At 39.2% G+C, this 26408-nt stretch overlaps 1 protein-coding gene across 11 annotated transcripts in view; it reads left to right on the top strand.

The window, feature by feature from the left end:
* The window catches only part of myo9aa (myosin IXAa), a 142923-nt gene that overhangs the window by 107242 nt on the left and 9273 nt on the right, over positions 1-26408 (top strand). For 10 of the 11 annotated variants that reach the window (XM_051899192.1, XM_051899191.1, XM_051899197.1 and 7 more), the window contains 23 exons: positions 776-842; positions 4319-4447; positions 4536-4575; positions 5640-5762; positions 6503-6583; positions 6663-6773; positions 8636-8761; positions 8898-9047; positions 10817-11124; positions 13801-15210; positions 17836-17923; positions 18087-18284; positions 19425-19525; positions 20761-20891; positions 20976-21187; positions 21268-21384; positions 21798-21986; positions 22127-22174; positions 22260-22371; positions 22611-22672; positions 22757-22949; positions 24423-24551; positions 24952-25057. In XM_051899192.1, coding sequence (XP_051755152.1) covers positions 776-842; positions 4319-4447; positions 4536-4575; positions 5640-5762; positions 6503-6583; positions 6663-6773; positions 8636-8761; positions 8898-9047; positions 10817-11124; positions 13801-15210; positions 17836-17923; positions 18087-18284; positions 19425-19525; positions 20761-20891; positions 20976-21187; positions 21268-21384; positions 21798-21986; positions 22127-22174; positions 22260-22371; positions 22611-22672; positions 22757-22949; positions 24423-24551; positions 24952-25057 — 4231 coding nt within the window. The remainder of the gene's footprint in view (positions 1-775; positions 843-4318; positions 4448-4535; positions 4576-5639; positions 5763-6502; positions 6584-6662; positions 6774-8635; positions 8762-8897; positions 9048-10816; positions 11125-13800; positions 15211-17835; positions 17924-18086; positions 18285-19424; positions 19526-20760; positions 20892-20975; positions 21188-21267; positions 21385-21797; positions 21987-22126; positions 22175-22259; positions 22372-22610; positions 22673-22756; positions 22950-24422; positions 24552-24951; positions 25058-26408) is intronic. The other variant, XM_051899195.1, reaches the window with a different exon arrangement.

Here is a 26408-nt window from a genome sequence, read left to right as displayed (position 1 = left end):
GCTTCAGTAATTTATTTGCGTCATTTGCATTTAATTATTTTAACGTGTTAAGGATTTCGAATTAATCGGATGCGTTAACGCTGACAGCCCTAATTCAAATTTAAATGTATTTAAAGGTGTGTTCACACTAGGGGTTGCACCGACTAGTCGACTAGTTCACTTTAATGCTCTGCCATGATGCTTTAAGCTTGATGTCGACTAGTCGCTGGTCTTATAGAGAGCGCAACAGCATAAGAAATCTTTGAAGTCCATATTTTTAGGCTTATTTGTTCATCAGCGACGTCATCAGCGACTAATCAACATCGACTCGACTTTCATCACATAAATGTCGACTTTAAAAAATCTGAAGTCGTTCAACCACTAGTTCACACTTGTAGTTCGGTTCTCTGCGTTATTTTGATCTGGACCAAAAGAGAAAACGTCTGTCATTTTTAACAACAAACCTAAAGATACTCAAGATTTTCAATATATCACCCAGCTTTAGTTACAATGAGAATCTGTAGGTGTTTTTGTATGTGGATGTTTGAACCCAGTCACTGTGTGTGTGTGTGGTTGTGTGTGTGTGTGTGATTCACAGAAGCATGTTTCAAGTAATTCACCTCTAATTGAATGTTCATACATTTCATTGCATCAACAGCAGTGAATTAATCAACATCATATCCTGTTATTCTCATGAAAACCATTACGCAGTCCTCACATAACCTCTCACTCATTTTCCATATGACCCGTGTGTTTCGGAGCAGTCTGGTTGTACAGGCTTTGTGATCTGTTTCAGGTGTGAACAGGAGGAATCCTCGCACGCCACTCTCTGATCTGCAGGGAAGCAACACACTCAATCAACGGTAAGAGCGCCTCACACCTGACCACTGTCCTGTCATGTATCCCTCACAGATACAGTGGCTCCTAAACATGTTTCACATTTACATATGCACGAATGTGATTGCAAATAAATAGCGGTTGTAGAGGGGTTTTAGGAGGTCCAAGGTTTAAGAGTCATGGTTCACTACTGGTTATATCACACTTGATGCTTTTTTCACCCAGTATAAATGGCTCTGAATACATGTAAATATGTTGGTGGCTTCATATTGTAGGAAGGAGCTCTTTCACAGGGCAATCATTAGATAATTGTAATATTGTGTGTTCTGGATGACGGAGGGAGCAGTTCTTATAGTGAAAGGCTAGAAAACCAAAAAGTGCGGAAATCAGCCTGCAATTACAAACATTTGTGGAAAAATGGGTCGTTCTAAAGAGCTCAGTGAATTCAGGCGTGGTACTGTGATAGGATGCCACCTTGCAATAAGGCAGTTTGTGAAATTTTATCCCAGCTAGATTCCACGGTCAACTGTAAGTGGAGAACTGAAGCTCATGGTGCGTAAAAGTCACCAACACTCTGCTGATTCCATTGCTGAAGAGTTCCAAACTTTCACTGGCATTAATATCAGCACAAAAACTGTGCGGCGGGAGCTTCGTGGAGTGGGTTTCCACTGCCGAGCAACTGCATGCAAGCCTCACATCACCAAGTACAATAAGCGTGGGATGGAGTGGTGTAAAGTACGCCACCACTGGACTCTGGAGCAGTGAAAACATATTCTTTGGAGTGATGAATCACACTTCTCTGATTGGCAGTCGGGGTTTGGCGGATGCCAGGAGAACGTTACCTGCCAGACTGTAAAGTTTGGTGGAGGAAGGATAATGGTATGGGGCTGTTTTTCAGGGTTTGGGCCCTTTACTTCCAGTGAAGGGAATTCTTAATCCTTCAGCATACAAAAACATTTTGGACAATGTTGTGCTTCCAACTTTGTGGGAACAGATTGGGTAAGGACCTTTTCTATCCCAGCATTACTGTGCCCCAGTGCACAAAGCAAAATTCATGGATGAGTTTGGTGCGGAAGAAATTGACTGGCCCGCACAGAGCCCTAACCTCAACCCTGTCGAACGCCTTTGGGATGAACTGGAACGGAAATTGCGAGCCAGGCCTTCTCCTCCAACATCAGCTTCCACTCTTCTGGGAAGGCTTTCCACAATATTTTGCAATGTTTCTGTGGGAATTTATGCCCATTCATCCAACAGAGCATTTGTGAGAAATGCTCTACTAGATGAATGGGCAAAAATTCCCACAGAAACACTCCAAAATCTAATGGAAAGCCTTCCCAGAAGAGTGGAAGCTATTATAGCTGCAAAGAGGGACCAACTTAATCTTGAGTACCTATAAGGTAGTATTGCATCCTTCATATCTCCGAAGAGTCTTTAGTTTCATCAGATTTATAAAAGACAGCTACAGCTGTACCGCTTCTTTCCGAAAACAGTCAAGCTCCAGGAGGCGTGCCGCAGGCTGAGCTAAAGAGTCACGAGCAATACGTCATCACATTATCCTTGGATAACTTGATTCACTATACGTTCGTGTTGTTTACATTATATGCACTTACACGCCGATTGACAACAAAACAGACATTTGATGCAGTTTTACTTACCACCTGTGGTTCCGACTCATGACCGGGATCTAACTGGGCCTTGTTTATAAAGCTTTCATCACAAAAATGCCGGGAACAAACAAACACACTTGTACAACTCAGATGCTGTCCCGGGAAAACAAACTGCATCCACTGTTCCCTTAATGCTGGGTTCTTTGGGAAGCTGAAAAAGGTTATATTTCCCTCACAACTATAAACATGAGTAATGAATTAAAAAAACAATATTCATTTGGAGCAAATGAAACGATGCTGGTTTGTGTTTCGACTCGCAGTCGGAGAGATGAGAGAGAGAAAGATCAGCTGGTATCATGTATCTATTCTGCGGAAAATGAGTATCGGAAGCGTTTCTGATATTTCGATATTTTCAGAAAAATCGATATTTTTGACAACACTACATTGCACTTAGTATATTATTTCAGATGCCTTTTTAAAAGACTACAATTAAAAAATGTAAATATTATAGTGGCTAGTAGGAGTGACTGTGTTACACGCCACTGCTGAAATACACCCACATTTGGCGGTTTGACGGGTGTTAATGTCAAGCCCTGAGTATATATATGTAATATATGAAAATATAATTAACAACTGATTTTATATCCCTCATAAAACGAATAATTCCAATGGATGTGCGCATGACATAGCGGTCTTGGGAAACATTTTGCTAGTGCTCTGATGATATTTTCCTGGAGAACCTGCATGTCATTTGTTTTTTACTGTAAGTAGCCAGGTTTCTGAAATCCCCACTGTATTGTTTAGACACTTTTTTTGTCTCTGAGCGGTAAATAAAGTGTGTACAATGAGCCCCTGGTTGCTACTCACATGGCTTGTTAAGTTCTTTGTGTGGGTGTAGAGTTAGAGCTGTGACTCCACAGATACCCAGAGGATGACCCACGGTCTTCATGCTTTAATGACTGCATGGCACTGAGATTAGCCCTGATATCCAGAGCAAGTGGCTCACAACAGCTCTTTTGTTGCGCTGTAAAGTCCCTATAATCTGTTTTGCAACCCCACACACTTTTTGGGTTACTAAGTAATCGCAAAACACCAGGAAAGAGCAGCTGCTTCCTGTGTGATGTCAGAGTGGAGCTATTCGCTCATTTGGAGGGCAGATCCTAGGCTGATGGGTAATTGCTCTTCACAGTTCATGACCACATGCTCCAGTGACCTGCTGTAATACAGAATATGGCCACCAAATTACTGAGCAGATAAGCCACATTTATATCTAAATCATGATAAATCAACATGGAACAGTAGCTGTAAACTTCTTTAAAGGGGACCTATAATGCCCCCATTCACAAGATATAGTGTAAGTCTCTGGTGTCCCCAGAATGTGTCTGTGAAGTTTCAGCTCAAAATACCCCACAGATCATTTATTATAGCTTGTCAAATTTGCAAAAACACGCTGTTTTTGTGTGTGTCCCTTTAAATGTAAATGAGCTGCTGCTCCTAGCCCTCTTTCCAGAAGAGGGCGGAGCTTTAACAGCTCACGCTTTGCTCACGGCATGTCAACAACACTCTACTACAACAACTCTTCCTCTTCTCTAAAGCAGCCCAACATGGCCTCACCCCCTTTGTTACGTGTTCTCAAGGGCGGGGTTTATGTACATTTTAGGGTTAGTGATGTCACTAACCCGGGAAGAAGCTCGTTGTAGTCCCTAGCAGCCGTTTGTTGTAGTCCTTAAACAGTGAATTCTTTAAAAGAAAATATTATATTATAAAAAACAGTTGCATTAAAGTCAATCATCTGAAGTCTGATATTTCATGAAAATGGTTTTGCATTCATTGCAGTTTGAGGAATAGAGATGTTGTTGTGTTTAACATGCATGTTTTTTTGCCGTCCCTGTCAGAGAGGGCTGGAACGGGCGTCCTGGGAGACAACACCGTCTGTCCTCCGCCGGGTCCTTCAGCGAGGAGGACGGCATCTTCGTCAACTCCACCAGCAGTAAACTCCTGGAGCGAGCCCATGGCATCCTCATGTGAGATTCTGCCATCGCTGTCATCAAATACATACAACAGGCTTATGGAATATCATAACCACTGTTATTTATGCTGCTTCTTTTTCAGGAGAAATAAAAACTATAAGATGAAGCCCAGTCTCCCCAAGGTGTGAATCTCATAATATGCTTTATTACCATTTTTTTTTAAAGGCACTTAATGATAGTTCTGTTATGTTTTGTGTTGTTTTTTGATTTGTTGTTGTGTTTTGTTGTGTGGTGTTGTTGATTCTTGTTTTGTTGTCATGTCGTGTTGTGTTTTGTTTTGTATGTTGTGTTGTATTGTATTGTGTGGTGTGTTGTGGTGGTGTTTGTTTTATTGTGTTGTGTTTTGTGTCTTGCATATTTGTTGTTGTGTGATGTTGTGTTTGTGCGTTGTTCTGTTGTATTGTGTGGTGTGGTGTGTTTTTTTTTTTTCTTGTGTTGTCTTTTGTTATTGTTTTGTTGTTGTTTTTGTGTTGTGTTGTTTTTATTCAATCTGATCATTTTTGTGAAACACATAGAAATATTTAGTGAAGTGTCCACAAAATTTCATGTCCTCGTGTTAAATGTCGAAAGTGCGAATGAGATTTGATAACTGGTGCGTAAGGCAGATGTTTCAGTTGTTTTCTCCACTCATAAGGCTTCAGAAGACTTTGAATATTACACCATACAAGTCATTTTTTGGGTTACACTTTATTTTACAGCACCATAGTTAAATTGTAATTACTCAAATAAGTACTGAGTACTATTAATTAACTACATGTACTTACTATAGAGTTACAGTTAGAGTTAGGGTTTGGTTTAGGGTTAGTTACTTGTAATTATGCATAATTTACTGTTATTACTATAGTAAGTACATGTAGTAACGTGTAACTACGGTACTGTAAAATAAAGTGTTACCATTTTTTGTCCTTTTTAGATCCTGATAGCTATGCTCACTGTGTAAAATGATCACGTAGGCATTTTTTTAAGATACTTTTTAATAAACTATAATTTTGATAGCTGCGAATCGCCATATACAGAATACCCTTTTTGTCTCTTTTATATTATCTCTTTTTGTGTTCCACGAATGTTCACATGGGTTTGGAACAACATGATGTTCTGTAAATGCTGAAGAATTCAGATTTTTGGGTAAACTCCACCTTTAACCGATCTATATATGCTTGTGTCCGACTGTGTGTCGCGTCTGCAGCACTTGCTGGATGTCAAGTCTCTGAAGTACCTGAGTAACCTGACGCTACACGACCGCATCACAAAGTCCCTGCTGCACCTCCACAAGAAGAAGAAACCCCCGAGCATTAGTGCTCAGTTCCAGGTCAGATCTCACGCTTGCTTTCTTATTGTCGTTGTGTAACTGTGGTGTAATTTCCGCCCTGTGCAACCCAGTAAAAACCCAAATTAATGACATCACGTCTACCTTTGATACAATAACACTTTTATTTGCTCTGTCGTTCGAAACTCTTTTGTTTCGGTTTTACTACAAAAAAAACAAAACAAAAAAACTGCGTGTTAAAGTCTATATTAGTCTATATTATAAAGTCCTATTTGTTGCTGTTTTTGTCTGGACAGGATGTCCTTAACTGTTACTTAAAAAAAAAAAAAAAATCTGACCCCTTGTGACATAAAGTGCAGCATTGTGTGACATTTCTCTCTGCTGGCGAAGAATTGCATTTCCCTCTAGTTTCTCAGGTTGGGACAGAGAGCTGTAAACATTCACGGGCTCGGCAGTTCTGGCAGCAGGCCTGCACAAATGTGTGGGTGACCTCACTTCCCACATCCTGTTCTGTGCGGCTCTCACTTTGGGAAGAGAGAGTGAATTCCTGACCACCAAAATAGCTGCTTTCCTCTGTATAGACAGAAACGGACACACACAAGTCTTATCTAGTTCAGTCATGAAACTCTAGAGAGCGCAGGCTGATCGGTCCTTTACATGCAATCACATCATTACCGCATGACACAAGCTGATTGGCCTCTTCTGATCCTGCTCTATGACATGCTGTCGATTTCCAGAAATTCTGCTTCTTTATTGATTTGTGGTGTTTTGCTCTATTTAAGGCCTCTCTCAACAAGCTGATGGAGACGCTTGGTCAATCAGAGCCGTACTTCGTGAAGTGCATACGATCGAATGCAGAGAAGGTGTGTGAGTCCATTTCAATCATATATCATTTATACATTATTTTTGTTTTTACTGTTTGACATCCTTGCTGCTTTTCAGCTGCCTCTGCGTTTTAATGATGGCCTGGTGTTGAGACAGCTTCGCTACACAGGCATGCTGGAAACCGTGCGCATCCGACAATCTGGCTACAGCATCAAGTACACTTTTCAGGTGAGACTGATTCACACACACTGATCTCTGCTATAGAAACACTTGAATCTCAAGCCTGAGTCTGAAGGTATGATGGTGTGGGATATTGTCTACTGTACAGTAGTTTGGGGTTGGTAAGATTTTTTTTAAATGTTTGTTTTGAAAGAAGTCTCTTCTGCTCACCAATTTATTTGATCAAAAATACAGTAAAATGGGTAATATTGTGAAATATTGTTATAAATAAATGGTTTTCCATTTTAATATATTTTAAAATGTATTTTATTTGTGTGATGGCAAAGCCTGTCATTATTTCACATATTTTCAGTGTCACACGATCCTTTAGAATTCATTCTAATATGCTTATTTTGTGCTTAAAGGGTTAGTTCACCCAAAAATGAAAATTCAGTCATTAATTACTCACCCTCATGTCGATCCACACCTGTAAGACCTTCGTTCATCTTCAGGACACAAATTAAGATATTTTTGATGAAATCCGATGGCTCAGTGAGGCCTCCATTAACAGCAAGACACTTTCAGATGCCCAGAAAGCTACTAAAGACATATTTAAAACAGTTCATGTGACTACAGTGGTTCAACCTTAATGTTATGAAGCGACGAGAATACTTTCTGTGCGCCAAAAATAACAAAATAGCGACTTTATTCCACAATATAGTGATGGGCGATGTCAAAACACTGCTTCATGAAGCTTCGAAGCTTTACGAATCTTTTGTTTTCAAATCAGTGGAGTGAATTATACAGTCGATGTATCAGAATGGTAATGTGTTTTATGTCAGGCAAGTAACAGTAATTAATATGATTAGCCTTTGGCTTGATTACATTATCAAACAGCTAATAATATGTTGCTAATGTCACACATACCATGTTCACCATCTCAGAGTCAGACAGTTGCCTTCTAAAATCAGCATCCTTAGAAACGCTTTGAACATCATAGAAACTTAGTGGAGAAAAGCCCCGCCCACATACTAACGGGATTGGTCACATGTTTGTGACGGTTGGAAACAGACAGTTTTTGAGACTCTCTTTGGTTCACTGCAGTTTTAAAGAGAAAATACTCAGCAATGGTGTTGTCTGTTGAATTTGCACGTGGTTTGTGCATATCAAGCATATTAAAGACACCACACAGACATATAGACAACATTAAAACTTGATTTTCACCACAAAAAAAATCTTACTGTCCCCCAAACTTTTCATTTCTGACTCCTTGTCCTCATCTTCTAGAGTTCCAAAGCTGAAATCATTATTTCCCGTTGTTCATTTCCTGTCCTGGGTGTGTCTGTCTGGGGATGATTGTATTGTTTTGGTCACTTTCTACCATCTGAAACATAAATTCAGCCCAGACAAACAGCATCATGCAGTTGATGCAAACAGAGTTTGTTTACATGTTTTAATGACTGACAATTCAAACAGACTGTTCTCCCGTTTCAGTAATTCATAGCGTCTCTTAAGACAAGCCTGACTATTACTAATGTTTATATCTGGCCTTTACATGAATGTGGGACTTCAGGGTCTGTGTACTTTTGTGTCCATTACTTTGAGTATATCCTTTATTAAACAATTTAAAACTTGAGTGTCTTCTCCTCCAGCAGTTCCTGTAAGATATGAAGCTGTTGTAGTTAGCTGATGTCACAGAGGCTCTCTATAGTCTGCAATAAAAGTGGCCAGGAATAATTGCATACACAACCTCGCAGACTGTCCACCCATACCATCATACCATCACAGTGATGTTAGTGTTCTGAAATCTGCCATGCGTCTTCAGGCCTTAATGAGAAATGTCACTTCCTGGACACTTCAGAAATTGAATGACTTTGTGTGTGTGTGCCATCAAAGAAATGGTGGCGTAAAATCTGTTTTATGCCCTCCAGGATTTTGCTCGACATTTCCATGTTCTGTTACCTGAGGGTACCAACCAGGCCAGCCAGGACGCTCTCAGACGGTACCTGAGCCAGGTGGATCTCACTCCCGAAGGGTTCCAAGTGGGCCGTACCATGGTACGATCAACCTCTGGCAGTGATGGGACTTAATTAAATTCCTACAGTGTAACTTTTTCTAATGCCTTTGGGATGACACATAATGGCTGGAAATGTCCAGTGTTGCATGCATGTGACTCGTCTGTCTGTATGGCAGGTGTTCCTGCGTGAAATAGAGCGTCAGCGGCTGCAAGACCTGCTCCATCAGGAGGTGCTGCGCAGAATCATTAATCTCCAGCGGCGTTTCAGAGCTCTTCTAGAGAGAAAGAACTTCCTCAGAATGAGACAGGCTGCCTGCCAGATACAGGTGCGAGATTTCTTTTTATGCTTTATGTGACAATAATATTTTAAACAGAAGTGGAAAGCCTGGAAATATCAGGGCTGCTATTTAAAATTGCTATTTTAGTTTTGTTAAATTGAGAATGTTTTCAATGGAAAATTGTATTTAATGATAATTATCCAGTTGTCATGAATGACTGGAAACTCGTGGAAGATGTGTGAACCTTGTCTGTGGTATTTGGGTTAGACTTTTGACATGTAAACAGGGGAAGTACTTTAAATAAAGAATTTAGTATTAAATAAATATTATTTTAACTCGGGATGTGAAGTGTTTGTTTCACCATTCAATGTATGTGATTTGTGCATAGACTGTGATTGCACTTCTTTATTGGAAGTCTGACATGAATGGATCCTTTTTTGTTATTTTTTAATATTATAAATATTTGGCATTTTGTCAAAGTAGTAAGATAACTGTTTATGATTTAGTACTGATTTTCTAAAAAAGGCTCTTCTGTATATGTGAAAAAATATGAAAATAGGGCTGGGCGGTAAACAATATCATATAGAGAGTGCGATAAAATTTACATCGATGACGATAAGCTCTGGACATTTTTTTTTTTTTTTTTTTACATGATATGGATTAATCTAACAGCTGATCACAAAGCAGAAGTTTCAGCTTAAAATACCCCACACAATTATTATAGCTTGTCAAATTCGCCCGTTTTTGTGTGGCCCTTTAAATGCAAATGAGCTGCTGATCCCGGCCCCCTTTCCAGAAGAGGGCGGAGCTTTAACAGCTCGCGCTTCGGTTGCTCAGCAACAACAAAGCTGGAGAATCTCACGCAGCCAAAATGAGGATTGTCAGTAACGGTGTTCAGCCTTACATTGTTCAAACCGGAGTCGACACTGATGGAGAGACTCAGGAAGAAGTTACAACTTTTAGAATGAAACTGGATGTTTCTGAATGGTTAGTGGATAAATTTATGTAGTTGCTTTGGGGTTGGTTCAACTCATCAACTAGCATGTGCCGTCATGTTAATCTTTTGTGCAAATCCAGCATTCATTTGTGAAGCAGTCTGGCGTGAAATGATGGCATGTCAACAACACTCTACTACAACAACTCTTCCTCTTCTCTAAAGCAGCCCAACATGGCCTCACCCCCTTTGTTGTGTGTTCTCAGGGGTGGGGTTTATGTAAATTTTAGGGTTAGTGATGTCACCAAGCCGGGAGGAAGCTCATTGTAGTCTCTACCAGCAGTTTGTTGTAGTCCTTAAAACGTGATTTCTGTCAAATAAAATATCTCCCTTTGCATTGAACTTTGAGCGTCATAACTTTGCAGATGTTGTTTATGATCAAACAGCAACATTACACACTAACTAAAGTTAAAAAAGTGAAATCATAATCAACCACCCCTTTAAAGTTTATATAAATGTGTATTAAATCATAAAGAATCCCAAAAAACCCAAATGGATAAAGCAGAATTTAGGGAAAAATCAGATGGATTTCATGGAGCCCTAAATTAAATGGTAGCAACACTGTGGAGTTTAATTTTGAACAAACAAGTTTACATTCATTCTCAAGGTCTAACAAATATATGGAATGCATTTCCTTCCCCATTTGATGGTGGATGAACATCGTGATAAATGTCAATATCGTATGATATAGAAAAAAAGATAGTGATCATATTTTTGGCCATATCGCTCAGCCCAATATGAAAAGCCTTTTTTCTGTCTTTGTCCTAAATGCATTGTGTAGTAAATCTATTATACAATCCCGTTTTGCTTTTGTCTCATGTAGAACTGGTGGAGGAGCTGTCAGTCTTCACAGAACGACAGCAGGCTTGAGTATGACATGCGTGTCCAGCAGGGGGCAGCGGTCTGTATTCAGTCGGCCTGGAGAGGCTGTAGAGAGAGGCGTCGACTCTTGCTGTGGAGGGAGGCAGCCCTGGTGATCCAGAGAAACTGGAGGCTGTTTCGGCGGGAGCGGGCGGCCCTCCGGATCCAGACTGCATGGAGAAGACACAGGGCCAGAGAGCTCTACCTCCGGCAGCAGGATATCACTATCCGCCTGCAAGCAATGGGTAGAGGCTATCTGGCGAGGCAGAGGTACGCTACGGCCCTTTCTACAGTGTGCTCTGTTGAGACAAATTGCTTAATAATGCAGGCAGAACTCTATAATGATCTGGGTCACACCAATCAACAGTCTAATCCTTTTTATAGTTCATACTGGTAGTCTGCCAAACAAAAATCTGGTTTGTTCAACACTGGAATTGCATAAGCACTCAGCTCAAAGTTTAGAAAATTTAGAAATTGTTTCAAAGTGTTAGATTGTTTTCTAACTAAAAGATTGTTTACTAAGAGTGTTTCTACACAGTTTGGTTTGAGTAATTTCCAGGTCTGGATAAGTATGGGAAAAAGAAAAGAAATTGTGTTTCCAGACTATTGCCCCTATTCAGTTTTCTAAAACTTAAAATTAAGAAATCTAAAAATAAGTGTTTTCATGGTAAAAGTTTAGAGATCATATATTGATCATCGAACACAACTCAATGAATTCAAGGTGCCAGTTTTCATTTTCATAAGCTTTTTGTACTTCACTAAAAGAACGTTTACTCAATTGCCACTCAAACCAGCAACAGATGAACGCTCAAACGATCATTTAATTCATATTGTACTTTGTTGTTTGGTGATCGTGCAACATCAAACCACATTTACAGCATCAAACCGATGTGTCAGAGGGGAATATATGCATTTCATAAAGCGTTTTAGGTTTATTCTAATGTTATTGCATGTTATGAAGTGCATGTTTTCACTTTGAGAAAACAAATGAAAGAAAAAAACAGAAATATAGTTACAGTTGACTGTAATATATACCAAATATAATGCTGTATGAAACATTTATGTTAAATATGGTCTGAAAAATCTATTTGGAAAGTTTGAGTCTGCAATTTTGAAATGTAGGAACCCTGTACTAACCTTTCTTGTTGTTTTATTGGTACTTTTATTTTTATTGTTTATATCATCACAAAATGAAACTATATAATCACCCAGCAATATATTAAAAGTTGTATAAATTACATCCAACTTCACTAGCATACATACAGTACACTCATATAAAGCATATATGCTATATAGCAAATTGTTGATATCGTCACAAACTGTAGCACAGCTCTATATAAAAAGTAGGAAATATAGTATGTCCAACTTTATCCTAGGGCTGCCTCCTAATAGTTGACTAATCAACTAGAAGAGGCTTAGTCGACCAGAAATTGTGAAGTCACGCCTTGAGGCGCGATCACTGGCATTTTTTCCTGATAACAGCAAAAATAACTTAAAATACTACATCATTTTTTGGTAATGCAGATAAGAGTAATACATAATTCAAAACTGTAAACTGGTTTTCTTTTATTTGTGTAAACTCACAATAACAAGAAAACGTCGTGCCTTTGTAAAATAAAGAAAACCAACAGGATGCGCTTTCTGCCATCTCGGTCTCTGTGAACTGGAGCGCGTCACAAACTGAAACTCGACGTATACTTGCCTCACAGACATGAGAAATATATTTATAGAAAGCTTGAAATGTCAAGCGATTGTCATTCAATTCAAGTGGAAAACAAATATTGAAACGTGCATATGGCCACGTTGCAAAATGTAAACTTTATTATCGCCCTACACGTTATAGCTCTAATCTGCTAAATGTGACTATAAGGCATGAAGATGATATAAACTTAAAGGGTTAGTTCACCCAAAAATGAAAATGTCATTTATTACTCACCCTCATGCCGTTCCACACCCGTAAGACCTTCGTTCATCTTCAGAACACAAATTAAGATATTTTTGTTGAAATCCGATGGCTCAGTGAGGCCTGCATAGCCAGCAATGACGTTTCCTCTTTCAAGAGCCATTAATGTATTAAAAATATATTTAAATCAGTTCATGTGAGTACAGTGGTTCAATATTAACATTATAAAGCAACGAGAATTTTTTTGGTGCACCAAAAAAAACAAAATAACGACTTATTTAGTGATGGCCGATTTCAAAACACTGCTTCAGGACGCTTCGGAGCGTGTCGAATCATGATTCGGATTGCGTGTCAAACCGCCAAACTGCTGAAATCACGTGACTTTGGCGCTCCGAACCGCTGATTCGACACGCTGATTCATAACGCTCCGAAGCTTCATGAAGCAGTGTTTTGAAATCGGCCATCACTATGTAAGTCGTTATTTTGTTTTTTTTGGCACACCAAAAATATTCTCGTCGCTTTATAATGTTAATATTGAACCACTGTACTCACATGAACTGATTTAAATATGTTTTTAGTACATTAATGGATCTTATGTAGGACTCACGGAGCCATCGGATTTCAACAAAAATAGCTTAATTTGTGTTCCGAAGATGAACGAAGGTCTTACGGGTGTAAAACGGCACGAGGGTGAGTAATAAATGACAGAATTTTCATTTTTGGGTGAACTAACCCTTTAATATCATGATTTTAAAGCTGACTTGAATGATGTATTGTGAATAGCACTATACAAATAAATTTGACTTGACTTTTTTTCCCCCACTGTAAGTCCAGTCCTGTTCCGCATGTGCATACTGTGTACTTATAGCAATTACAATAACTGGGTTATAACTAGGTACTAACCCTGAACCTACCCCTAAACCTAACCTTAACCCATGTAGTTACCTTATATTACCAGTACTTCATTGGGTAAGTACACTGTAAAATAAAGTGCAACAGAAATAACAGTTTTTTTTTAATTGGGATTATCTTGAAATTTTCAGATTCAGAGAACTTGAAGAGCAGAGATTAAAAACCACACAGCTGACGAATGGAAAAACCAATGTGTTAACCGACGAGGACAAGCTTCGAGACATGGGTTTGTGGGAAGACTCCTACGAGAAGCAGGACAGGAGGAAACCGGTCATCAGTGGCGATGTTTTGGAAGAGATGGAGCCGGAGATGACGGAAGGTACGGCAATAGTACAACCGACTTCTGAAGTGGCAATCCGAGAAAGACCGCGGACTCTGGAGGATCCCAACCTGAGGACACGGGCCAAACGGGAGAGTCGACGGATGCGAGAGCTGGAGCAGGCCAAATTTAGCTTGGAGCTTCTTAAGGTGCGCTCCACTGGAGGAACGTCTCCTTCGGAAGAAATGGAGCTGGTCAGCGAGATCACTCACACTCCTCAGGGTACTCCAGATAGCCAGAGCTCCAAAGGCAGCTTTGAGCTACTCAACATTGATGACTATTTCAAAGACAAGGCACCTTGTGCTGAACCAGAGGATCTTGGTTCTCCATCTTCTGTGCCAGACCAGCACGATGTGTTCTCCAACATTCCCGAGCCCGCTTTGCCCTCTGACACACCTGATATCTCTTCAGAACCAGCTGGCCAACCTCAACCTCCCAGAATACAGAACTCACTCCCTACTTTCTACACCCCTCCATCAGAAAGCAGCTCTCTAATTGTGAAGCCTACCATGAATTCAGCCACCCCGCTCCCTGAAGGTCCCAGCAAGCCTGTGAAAGACAAGGAGTCCACTCGGAGGCCCTTGGTTGTGGTTATTAGTATGCAGAAAGAAAGCGTCTTAAATGAAGCAGATCTGAAGCCTCCCGAGGTCAAAGACAGTGCCGTCCAGACCAGCCCAGCACAGCCTAGCAGCGACAGCCTTTCTGTGCTGGAAAAGCTTGAGAAGCTCAATGAGGAAAGGCAAGAGCGTCAGAAACATCAGCAGCAGCAACATGAAAAGGAGATGATGGAGCAGATCCGTCAGCAGAAGCACATCCTGGAAGAACAGCGTAAGCATTACGTCCAACATGAGAGGGAGATGTTTGAGAAGCAGAGGGTCGAGGCTCTGCAAAGGATTGAGCAGAGCAGACAAGAAGGTTCCAGAGGAAGGCCAGACAGATTCTTTACGGACAGAGGACCTGCTCCAATTGCTCAGCCAGAGCCTGACCTCAGCTCCCAGACATTAGTCCCAGAAAAGGAATCCGCTCCTTCCATTTTCAGAGACCGACCAAAGGACAGCCGCAGCATAGCAGAAGGGTGGGCTCCAAAGTTGACCCTGGAATCCAGAGATGAAGCCAGAAAGCGAATAAACAAGAAACCGTCCACTCAGAATGTCAACATCAGCTTGTCCGAGAAGCCTGGAAACATTTTCTTTTCTCCAAAGGCCAAGGTTCCCCTCTCAAAGTAAGTGATGAGCTTGAGGTTGCAGAATAGTTTCTCCCAAAATGGAAATTTACTTCATTCCATACTCGCCTTCATTTCATTCCAAAAACCTGTATGATTTTCTTTCTTTTCTCTAACGCAAGTTGCCCTTTCCTATACGACAAAGATGGATACTTGGGGCTGTCAGGCTTCAGAAATAAAAACAGGTCATTTGACTTACTATAATCCAAATCTTTTTAAGTCAGATGATAACTTTGTGAGACAGATTTAAGATGTAATTAACATCAAACCTAGTGTGAGGCTTCTTAAAGGGATAGTTCACCCCAAAAATGAAAATTCTGTCGTCATTTACTCACCCTCAAGTTGTTCCAAAACATGTATAATTTTCTTTGTTTTGTTGAACACAAAGGAAGATATTTTGAAGAATGTGTTAAACTGAACAGTTTTGGGGCACCATTGACTTCCATAGTAGTTTTTTTCCTACTATGGAAGTCAATGGTGCCCCAAAGTGGCCTGGTTACAAACTTTCTTCAAAATATCTTCCTTTGTGTTCAGCAGAACAAAGAAAATTATACAGGTTTGGAACAACTTGAGGGTGAGTAAATGATGACAGAATTTTCATTTTTGGGTGAACTGTACCTTTAAGACAACGTCTTTAAATATGCATAAATGTGAAAACAGTTTCTGTGCACAAAGCTAAAGAAGGTTGTTTGTGATTGTAAATGATAGCAGCATTTTTGTGTAAAGTAACCCAGGGTTTCTGCTTGTCTTAAAAAGATCTTTAAAAGTCTTAATTCACCCTTCCACAAATAATGTCCTAAATCAGAGCAAAAAGTCTTAAATTCATAAAAAGTCTTAAAATCATGGTGTTAAATGCGCTGCAAAAAAGTAGTATTTTTTGTCTTGCTTTCCAATAAAGATACTTATAATCGAGATACATTTACTTGAGATGCAAAATGAAAATGTGTAGTCTTGTTTTCTGTGAAATTGAACAAAATTAAGTGAGTTTACACTTAAAATACAAATCTGTCAGTTGGGAATGAAAACTGGATTTCCCTTTTAATTCAGTTGAGCCCACTGGCAGATACTTGATCTTGTTTTAATCATAAACTCACTTCATTTTAATCAATTTCACAGAAAACAAGACTTCTATCATTTTGCTTCTCAAGTAAATGTATCTTTATTTAAGTGTTTATAAGTATATGTAGTCATTTTTCTTTTTTTTTTTTTTTTTTAAATGAACAAAGTTAAGTGAGTTTACACTTTTACAAATTTAAATGTCTGTCATTTTCGAATGAAAACTGGTTATCTCTTTAATTTAAGTAGATTTTTCTGAGCCCATGTTTTAATCATTAACTCACATTTTTATCAATTTCACAGAAAACAAGACTTCTGTCATTTTTGCTTCTCAAGTAAATGTATCTTTATTTGAGAATCTTTAGACGTATGCACTGGAAAATAAGACAAAATTCAGACACTTTTTTGCAGCGTGATCAGTACAGTAAAAGTTATGTCCATATTCTATTGGGGTTGGGAGCAGAGATATTCAAGCCTTAGACTATTATTTGTAAAATTAATTAAAAACTAATGGAGATCGGTAGGAAGTTGTATTTAAAAACAAGTGTGGAACAATGAGTGTGGATAACTCATTGTGTGATGGCTACTAGGGGTGTAACGGTACGCAAACATGACAGTTCGGTGCGTTCCTCTGTATTGAAGTCACGGTTCGGTATGGGTTCGGTACAGCAGGAGGACAAAACTAAACATAAAATTGCTTATTTTTTCTTCTTTTTTTTTTTATTAAACGGTGGTTTATTGAACAAATGATGTCTTTCTCTTTAAATAAATTCAGTTATAATTAACATTTTCTTAAGGATACAGCTAATGCTGTAAACTACTGTATATACAAGGGGCTCTTTCGTGCACATTACTATAATATTACAGGTTACAATTAACAACAGAGCCCAAACTATTACATTCAGTTGCTATTAATTTTTAGATATCAACTCAAATAAAAAAAAAATATATAAAAAAAACATGTAAACTGCACACAAGGCAGGTTTTGCATTAGCTTCTAAGTGTTATTATAAAATTATTTTTCAATTATTTTTCTACTCCAATTCATTTTTGAAATATAATCATTTACACAGTTACTGTCATAACTTGTTTTCATGACAAATTTATTTAAACATATATTAAATAATTAAGACATTACTAACAGGTAAAGTAAATATAATGAATATATAAGCTAATACAGTGCATATATGGAGTGAAATGCTCCCTCTAGAGTTCATTTCTCTAGTGAACTAACATGCTGTGGACACTAAATGACTGACCTGAGGTAAATGTAATGCTACATGAGATGTTTTATTGATGTCTTTCTGCGGTTGAAACACTGGTTGAGAGATTACATGTAAACATATCTATGCATAGATCATCTGCTGTGCTTTTTACTGTTGTGGCGGTTAGCCATCAGCGTTGCATTACCGCGCGCGCGCCCCCTTCTGGATTGGAGTATGAATCGCCTGTGTGTTACCTTCACTTTATTCCTTAAATTTTCTTTACTTGGTCTTAAAAAGTTCTTTAAAAAGTCTACTATCTACTATAAAACCTGCAGAAACCCTGTAACCCTTGAACTTCTTCTAGGCTGGATAAGGACTTAGCCAATCAAGGGAAAACACCAGGAGTCCCGGACGAAGTGAACGTTTTGGGTTACAAATCCACTAAGAGTGAGGTAAGAGAAACACCTTGGGCCATGGCAGATTTTAAATACCCCATCTCCCCCCACCCCATATAAATGAATACATTTGTCTTCGAACTCTTTCTGCCTGGTGGAGGTCACCTGACATTGATGTACGAGGGAGCTCCTTCACTTGTTTTATCATTTGGTTGATTAGGTTGGCCGACCGGGTCATAAAAAAGTCCGCATGGCGCGGACACGTTCGGACTTCCTGACTCGCAGTTTAAACGCCCTGGGAGAGGGGGAGTCAGAGGAGGAGGAGTGTGATGAGACCCCTCTGTCTCCTGGCGTACCCCTCCCCAAGCAGGACTCAGAGGAGAGCGCACTAGAGGCTTGTCACAGTGACTCTGAAATGGTAATTGAATGGTCTGATGTAGCGCACGCAGGCCCAGAGGCAAGATCTCTCTTTCTCTCTACAACTAACTCCTCCAGAAGAAGCTGATAGATCGCCTTACTGACCACCTGAAACGCTTCTACACTCCCTGTCCAGTTGAAGGAGATAGTCTTCAACCACAGATGCCCAAACACCTTTTGAAAACTATTCTCATCTGTGATGGCCGGTGTTTTTCTGCAAAAATCAGTTTACTAATTAGTATTTTTACTGTTGTTTCTTGGTGCTCTTTTAATTCCTCTCATGAGGTTAACTTTGACAGCCCTAATTTTAATGCATTTGCAGCCACACAAAAATATAGTCGATACAATTGTTTGATCCAGAACTTCTATGTTCACCAATACATTGATACACCAACCAGCCACACAGATCTGGATTGCTTCCATCAGAAGTTTGCTTTCCTCTCCTGATGCCTGTAAAAAGGCATTTGCAAAATGTGTAACCCACAGCACTCTTTACAATCTGACCACGCTGCTTGTCTAGACATAACAGCTATGCTAGTTACTGTATAGGGTGCTCCTTCCTCAACAACAACAAGAGACATGCAACTGCGAGATTCTGCTTTCTACACTGCCACCTTGGAGAAAGAGTACTGCATGCTTTAACATCTAGCTCTGTCTCCTCTTCTGCAGCAATTCATCAAGGCTAAAGCTGTGGAACTGTCATGGTGCCATGTTCTTCATTTCTTTTTCTGTAGCCCTCTTTTCAATAACCACTCTTTCCAGTCTTGTTAGTTAACAGTACAGTAGAAGTCAGTCATTATCTGGGTCTTTGTATGAAACTGGTGCCTCTTCCATATCAAAGTCCTAGTCATACAGTATCATTAAAGTGCACTTTCATTGTTTGCCACTGGTTAGTATTAGTACATTAGTGTTGTAAAAGAAATTGATTTAACCACTTAGTGCCTTCAGACTATGTTAAAGAGCAACATGTTTTTACTCTTTATGCCCGCTGTACGTTTTAAAATGACACTACCTTCCGGTAAATGGTGGGTGAAGTGAAAAGAAGAGGCAGAGTGTTCATTTAATGGTTTATATTGAGCTATTGAAGAGGTTTGAGATCTTTGCTCTTACATACTACTATATACATATTAATCTCTTTCAGCCGGCCACAGCCACTGAAGAGCAGAAGAACATGTATAAGGCCATGTCATCTGGAGAGCTGGGCAAAGGTGACGCGAGGAAGAACTCTCATGGAGATGGAAGGTACTTGTTTTCCAACAAACTATTAGTTGTGGATTAGTGAACAATAATCTTAAATTCAAGATTAAAATAGTCATTTACTCACCCTCAACCTTGGTTCCAGCACTGTATTTTTTATTTTATTTTCCCATTTAAAAAAGGGATATTTATGGAAGCTTGTTTCCGCCACTGTATAAAAAATAAAAAAGATAAATGTGACTTTTTAATCTCACAATTCTGACTTCTTTTCTCAGAATTGTGAGATATAAACTCGAAATTGCGAGAAATACAGTCAGAACTGCGAGATATAAACTTGCAAATGCGAGAAATAGTCAGAATTGCGAGATATAAACTCGAAATTCAAAAAATAGTCAGAATTGCAAGAAATACAGTCAGAATTGCAAGAAATAGTCAGGATTGTGAGAAATACAGTCAGAATTGCGAGATATAAACTCAAAATTGCAAGAAATAGTCAGAATTGAAAGATATAAACTTGCAATTCTGACTTTTTTTCTATCGCAATTCTGACTTTTCTCAGAATTGTGAGATATAAACTCGTAATTCGAAAAATAGTCAGAATTGCAAGAAATACAGTCAGAATTGCGAGATATAAACTTGCAATTATGAGAAATAGTCAGAACTGTGAGATATAAACTCAAAATTGCAAGAAATAGTCAGGATTGTGAGAAATACAGTCAGAATTGCGAGATATAAACTCAAAATTGCAAGAAATAGTCAGGATTGCAAGATATAAACTCGCAATTGCGATAAATAGTCAGAATTGAAAGATATAAACTTGCAATTCTGACTTTTTTTCTATCGCAATTCTGACTTTTTTCAGAATTGTGAGATATAAACTCGTAATTGCGAGAAATAGTCAGAATTGCGAGATATAAACTCGCAATTGCAAGAAATAGTCAGAATTGTGAGATATAAACTCGTAATTGTGAGAAATAGTCAGAATTGCGAGAAATACAGTCAGAATTGTGAGATATAAACTCGTAATTGCGAGTTATGAAGTGCAATTCTGAGGGGAAAAAATGACTTTTTTTCTCAGAATTGAGTTTATAACTCACAATTCTGACTGTATAACTCGCAATTGCGAGTTAAAGTCGCAATTACCTTTTTTTTTTTTATTTTTTATTTTTTTTATTCAGTGGCAGAAACAAGCTTCCATAGATATTAGACAGAAAGTCCAAACTGTTATTAAAAAAAAGTAGATTTTTTGCTGTCCTCGTCAACATCTGTATTGTATATAGGGTTCGCGGTAAAATGCGGTTTTGGGGAAAGGCAAAGCATGGAGAGAAGAAGACATCGCGAGACCGGCTGTTGTGTGGCAGTGATACTTTGGAAGGAGACTACCCTGAAACGACACTTCTGATGGAAGAAGGTGAAAAACTGCTCTATTAAATGTTTCAAGCGTATTAAAAAGAACTCTTTTGGTCATTAAACCATTGCTTTTCTTTTTATTCAGGGGTGGAGCACCTGTCTCCTCCTCATAGCCCAGACCTTACATTACAGAGGGAGTTTAAAGAGAACAAAGAGCCGTCCCCTAAAGTCAAGCGCAGGCGCAGTGTGAAGATCAGCAGTGTGGCTCTAGAGCCGGTCCAGTGGCAGAACGATGCCCTGCAGATACTCACATGTGCCAATGACTACAGGAGCATGAACGACTTCCTCATGAAGAAGGTGCATGCCTGATTTCTACTTGATTTTACTACTGCTGCATGATGTGAAAAAGCCATCATAACCTTGTTTTAATCTCATAGATTACTGATTTAGACACAGAAGATGGTAAGAAGGACACAATGGTGGATGTTGTCTTCAAAAAGGCACTAAAGGAGTTCCGCTTGAATATCTTCAACTCATACTCCACAGCTTTAGCTGTAAGTACCGCACTGTTCATATCACTGTGTATCAAGTGCTGAGGAAGATCTGGAGCTGAAATTAAGATATGGTAATGGACGTTTCTGACATGCGCTGTAAGCAGTAGACCAATCACAACAGACTGGGCCATCTGACCAATCAGAGCAGAGTAGGCTTGTGGAAATGAGGGGTTTAGAGAAACTGAATCTTCGAACGAGCATTTTCAGACCCTTTGAGATATGAGGTGATGCTGTAATGTATGAGAAAATTAAAGTGTTTTTTGACTTTGGATGCATGTAAACCTGTTGTAGGAGACTCCAAAACACAATTAGAAACCTTTAAAATACCATAATAGAGGCACTTTAACATTGAAGAGATGTAATGCTTGTTGTTTTATCAGAATCAGATGTATTGTTTTTTGCTCTATATGCAGATGGACGATGGGAAGAGCATTCGTTATAAGGACCTCTATGCCCTCTTTGAGCAAATCCTGGAGAAAAACATGCGTCAGGAGCAGAGAGACTGGAGCGAGTCGCCGGTCAAAGTTTGGGTCAACACCTTCAAAGTCTTTCTGGACGAGTTCATGACCGAGCACAAACCTCTGGACAGCAGCGTGAGCAAGGTACTGTGAAAACACAAGTCAGACATGAACATTCAATAATGTAAAACTCAAATAAAATGAAGTAAAAAAATAATTTTAAAAAGAATATGCCAGGTAATATGGAATAGTATATATAATTTTTGCCTCTTTTTCTCTCACAGGCACCCAAACCAGACCGCAAGAAGAGACGGAAAAAGGATACAGATATAGTGAGTGGAATCACAGAGTTTTTGTGTGCTGAATTAGCGTTTTAAATCTGAAATCATCTGACACTGTGCCTTTGTTTTTTTTCAGGTGGAGGAACACAACGGTCACATATTCAAGTCCACTCAATACAGTATTCCCACCTACTGCGAGTACTGCTCCTCCCTCATCTGGATGATGGACAAGGCGTGTGTCTGCAAACGTGAGTTTCATGTCTGCATCAAAGTGGCCCTGAACTCAATTCAGCATAATCCGATTGATTACCAACAAGCCCTCGAACAGAGAACAGTTTGGCTTTGTAGAGCAGGATGTTTTCCGCCGTCTTACAATGCGAGAGGAATGTTGACTTTAATTGAGTTTATTTTAGGTGGCGGTGCTTTTTTAAAAAAAAATCTGTTCCGTCAAAAATGAGAATGAATGAGATGTCTGTGTCTTGTGTAGTGTGCCGCTATGCGTGTCACAGAAAGTGCTGTCAGAAGATGACCACCAAATGCAGCAAGAAGGTAAGGGACTTTTCTGCTAAGTGCATTCATGTGATTCATGGGGCTGTAATAAAAAGATGCACGTTCCTTTCTTTCCATGTGCAGTATGACCCTGAACTTTCGTCAAGGCAGTTTGGTGTGGAGTTGTCCCGTCTGACCAACGACGAGCGAACGGTGCCTTTAGTGGCCGAGAAGCTCATCAATTACATCGAAATGCATGGCCTGTACACGGAAGGGATCTACAGGAAGTCTGGATCCACCAATAAGATCAAGGAGCTGAAGCAGGGTCTGGACACAGGTATGTGACACATGATGTTAGCAGGTTTGTGCTTTAAACCAGGGGTTTCAAGCTGCATCTGGAGCCTCTCCAGCACTGCACATTTTAGATGTTTTCCTTATTGGACACATCCAGCTCAGCTCATAAAGTACTGGGCTGTTAAACTTGTTATATTATATAGTAAACTAAACTTATGTAGTTTTGCTTCTCAAGTGTGTTTAGTAGTTTTTACTGGAACACAAGATTTTTGGAACAAAAAAAGCTATATGTATATAGCACTTTATACAATACAGATTGTTTCAAAGCAGCTTTACAGTGATAAACAGGAAAATATTATAATTCTGCTGTAAAGCAACTCTAAAAAGACAACAGTGTCATTGTTGAGCAGAAATCAGTTCAATGTTGATTCGGTTTTGTTCAATAACTGTGTAAAGTTCATCAAGCATTGATGTCATCATCAGCTCCGTTCAGTTCTCATCCAGTAGAGTCAGTGCAGTCAAATCAATAATATTGCAGAATATTAAAGGGTTAGTTCACCCGAAAATGAAAATTCTGTCATTAATTACTCACCCTCATGTCGTTCCACACCAGTAAGACCTTCGTTCATCTTCAGAACACAAATTAAGATATTTTTGATGAAATCCGATGGCTCAGTAAGGCCTTCATTGCCAGCAAGATAATTAACACTTTCAATGCCCAGAAAGCTACTGAAGACTTATTTAAAACAGTTCATGTGGTTCAGCCTTAATGTTATGAAGTGACGAGAATTTTTGTGCGCCAAAAAAACAAAATAACGACTTTATTCAACAATTTTTAGTGATGGCCGATTTCAAAACGCTTCATGAAGCTTTACAAATCTTTTGTTTCGAATCAGTGGTTTCGGAGCGTGAATCAAACTGCCAAAGTCACGTGATTTCAGTAAACGAGGCTTCGTTACGTCATAAGTATTTCGAAACGTTTCGAAATTTCAATGGTTCACGTGATTTTGGCAGTTTGATACACGCTCCGAGCCACTGATTCGAAACAAGATTCGTAAAGCTTCATGAAGCAGTGTTTTGAAATCGGCCATCACTAGATATTGCTGAATAAAGTGGTTGTTTTGTTTTTTTGGCGCACAAAAAGCATTCTTGTCGCTTCATAACATCAAGGTTGAACCACATGAACTGTTTTAAATATGTCTTTAGTAGCTTTCTGGGCATTGAAAGTGTAAATTATCTTGCTGTCAATGCAGGCCTCACTGAGCCATCCAATTTCATCAAAAATATCTTCATTTGTGTTCTGAAGATGAACGAAGGTCTTACGGGTGTGGAACGACATGAGGGTGAGTAATTCATGACTGAATTTTCATGTCAAGTGAACTAACCCTTTAAGGGAATAAAAACAATAATAATATTGAAGAATATTAATATTACTAACTCTTTATAGTAATATATCTCCCTCTGTAGTGACTATATCTGTAACTATAGTTTGATATCTATTATTTTCTGCCCTCAGATGTAAACGGCATGAATCTGGATGACTACAATATTAATGTCATCGGCAGTGTTTTCAAGCAATGGTTACGTGACTTGCCTAATCCTCTGATGACCTTTGAACTGTATGAGGAATTCCTGCGTGCCATGGGTGAGCAGATGTGCCCTTTAGCGTTCAGTATAGCAAATACAGTTTTGTTGTCTTTTTTTTTGCCTCTTTTTATGTGTTTTTTTGTTTTGTTTTGGCACGCATTAAAATCGGTACTAGTGGACAATGTGGCATATGAATATTTATTTATTAATTTGGGGTTGTTGTTGTTGTTGTTGTTGTTGTTTTTTGTTTTTTTTTGGCATGCATTAAAATCACCTTCAAGATCATTTTCAACCATAAATATAAAATTATATAGAACACCCAAGTTTAAAACATTAAAACATTTTTAGTCATCAGTAAAACATCAGTCCACAGATGCAGTACCCTTATGGACCACATGTTGCTTTAGATAAACTAGACATTTATAGAGGTATAATGTTTGAACATAATGTCTCTTCAGGTCTCCAGGACAAAAAAGAAGTGATTCGAGGAGTTTACTCTGTCATCGACCAGCTCAGCAGAACTCATCTGAACACGCTGGAGCGCCTTATTTTCCATTTGGTCAGGTGAGATGCCAGATGTATTTCACCAAAATAATGAATGCAAGAATGACTGCACCAAAAATAATGTTTTAAATATATAGCTGCAAGCAGCAATTATGGGGTTCAAGCACTTTAAGGCCTTTAAGCACATGCGTAAAAACTTACTATGTTTTTTTTAGCAAGACTGTAACCACCTAGATCAGAGGTTCCCAACCACATTCCTGGATGCCCCCAACACTGCATGTTTTCCATGTCTCCTTAATCAAACACGCCTGATTCAGATCATCAGCTCATTAGTAGAGACTCCAAGACCTGAAACGGGTGTGTCAGATAAAGGAGAGATGCAAAATGTGCAGTGTTGGGAGACCTCCAGGAATGTGGTTGGGAACCACTGACCTAGATCATAAATGGAAAAGACCTTTTACAGCCAAAATAGGCAATTTACTAAGGAAATATATGGTTTTTAAAGCATTGAACTGTTATAGTGCCACCTATGGTCCGATCTCCATAAAAGTTTGTATGCTTCTTTAGAATCATGTGACGCATGTGCTCACCTAATGATGCTTTTAGGAATGATAGGCTTTTGGGTACACTTTGCCACACCCTGTTATAGCTATGCCAAACTTCAAAAAAACATTTTTTAATTTTTTATTTTTTTTGGATAATTATTGACCTAGAGAGTCCAAAGAATAACCTAGGAATGTTTAGCGAAAGTAAGTTTTTGAAATAATCTCCCATATTTAACGAACGATTCGACTAACAGCGGTGGTCCTAGAGGCAAAGTTGCTCAGAACAAGGAGTTCTAACATGTGGTATGAATGTCGTGGGTGTGTGTGAAAAATCAGGGATATACAATCCTTTACGCACATGAAAAATGCAAAGGCATCCCCCGGTGACCGATTTCTTTCGAATTTCTCATAGGCCTCTAGAGCCGTGAGTCAAACAGGCCCAGCGAGTTTCATTCTGATTGGCCTCCGTTAACCTTGTCTGACAGTTGTTTGAACTTCATTGGCCGAAGACGCCCGTGTTTTTTGAGATACACGAACGTCCTCATAAACAATCACGGCACATTGGACAAAGACACCGCATGCCAGTTTTCGAGTCAATCGGACTGACTGTTGCGTAGCTATAGCCTTTTTTTTTTTATAGCGCCACTAAGTGGCATGTCGCCACATCCTTTTTCATGCAACCACCAACCGAGCCGTTGCATAGGTGTACCAAGTTTGGTGAAATTATCTCATTCCGTTCAAGCGATATAAGACACTTGAGCTTGAGACGAACAGTTTAGGAGTTGTAAGCCATTATGTACTCTTGACCACTGTAGCGCCACCATCAGGCCAATTGGGATGAGCTGTGGTGATGTTGTAGAGGGGCT

This window comes from Ctenopharyngodon idella, chromosome 7, assembly GCF_019924925.1.
Source record: "Ctenopharyngodon idella isolate HZGC_01 chromosome 7, HZGC01, whole genome shotgun sequence".
Classification (NCBI taxonomy): domain Eukaryota; kingdom Metazoa; phylum Chordata; class Actinopteri; order Cypriniformes; family Xenocyprididae; genus Ctenopharyngodon; species Ctenopharyngodon idella.
This window is presented reverse-complemented; position numbering and strand designations above follow the sequence as displayed.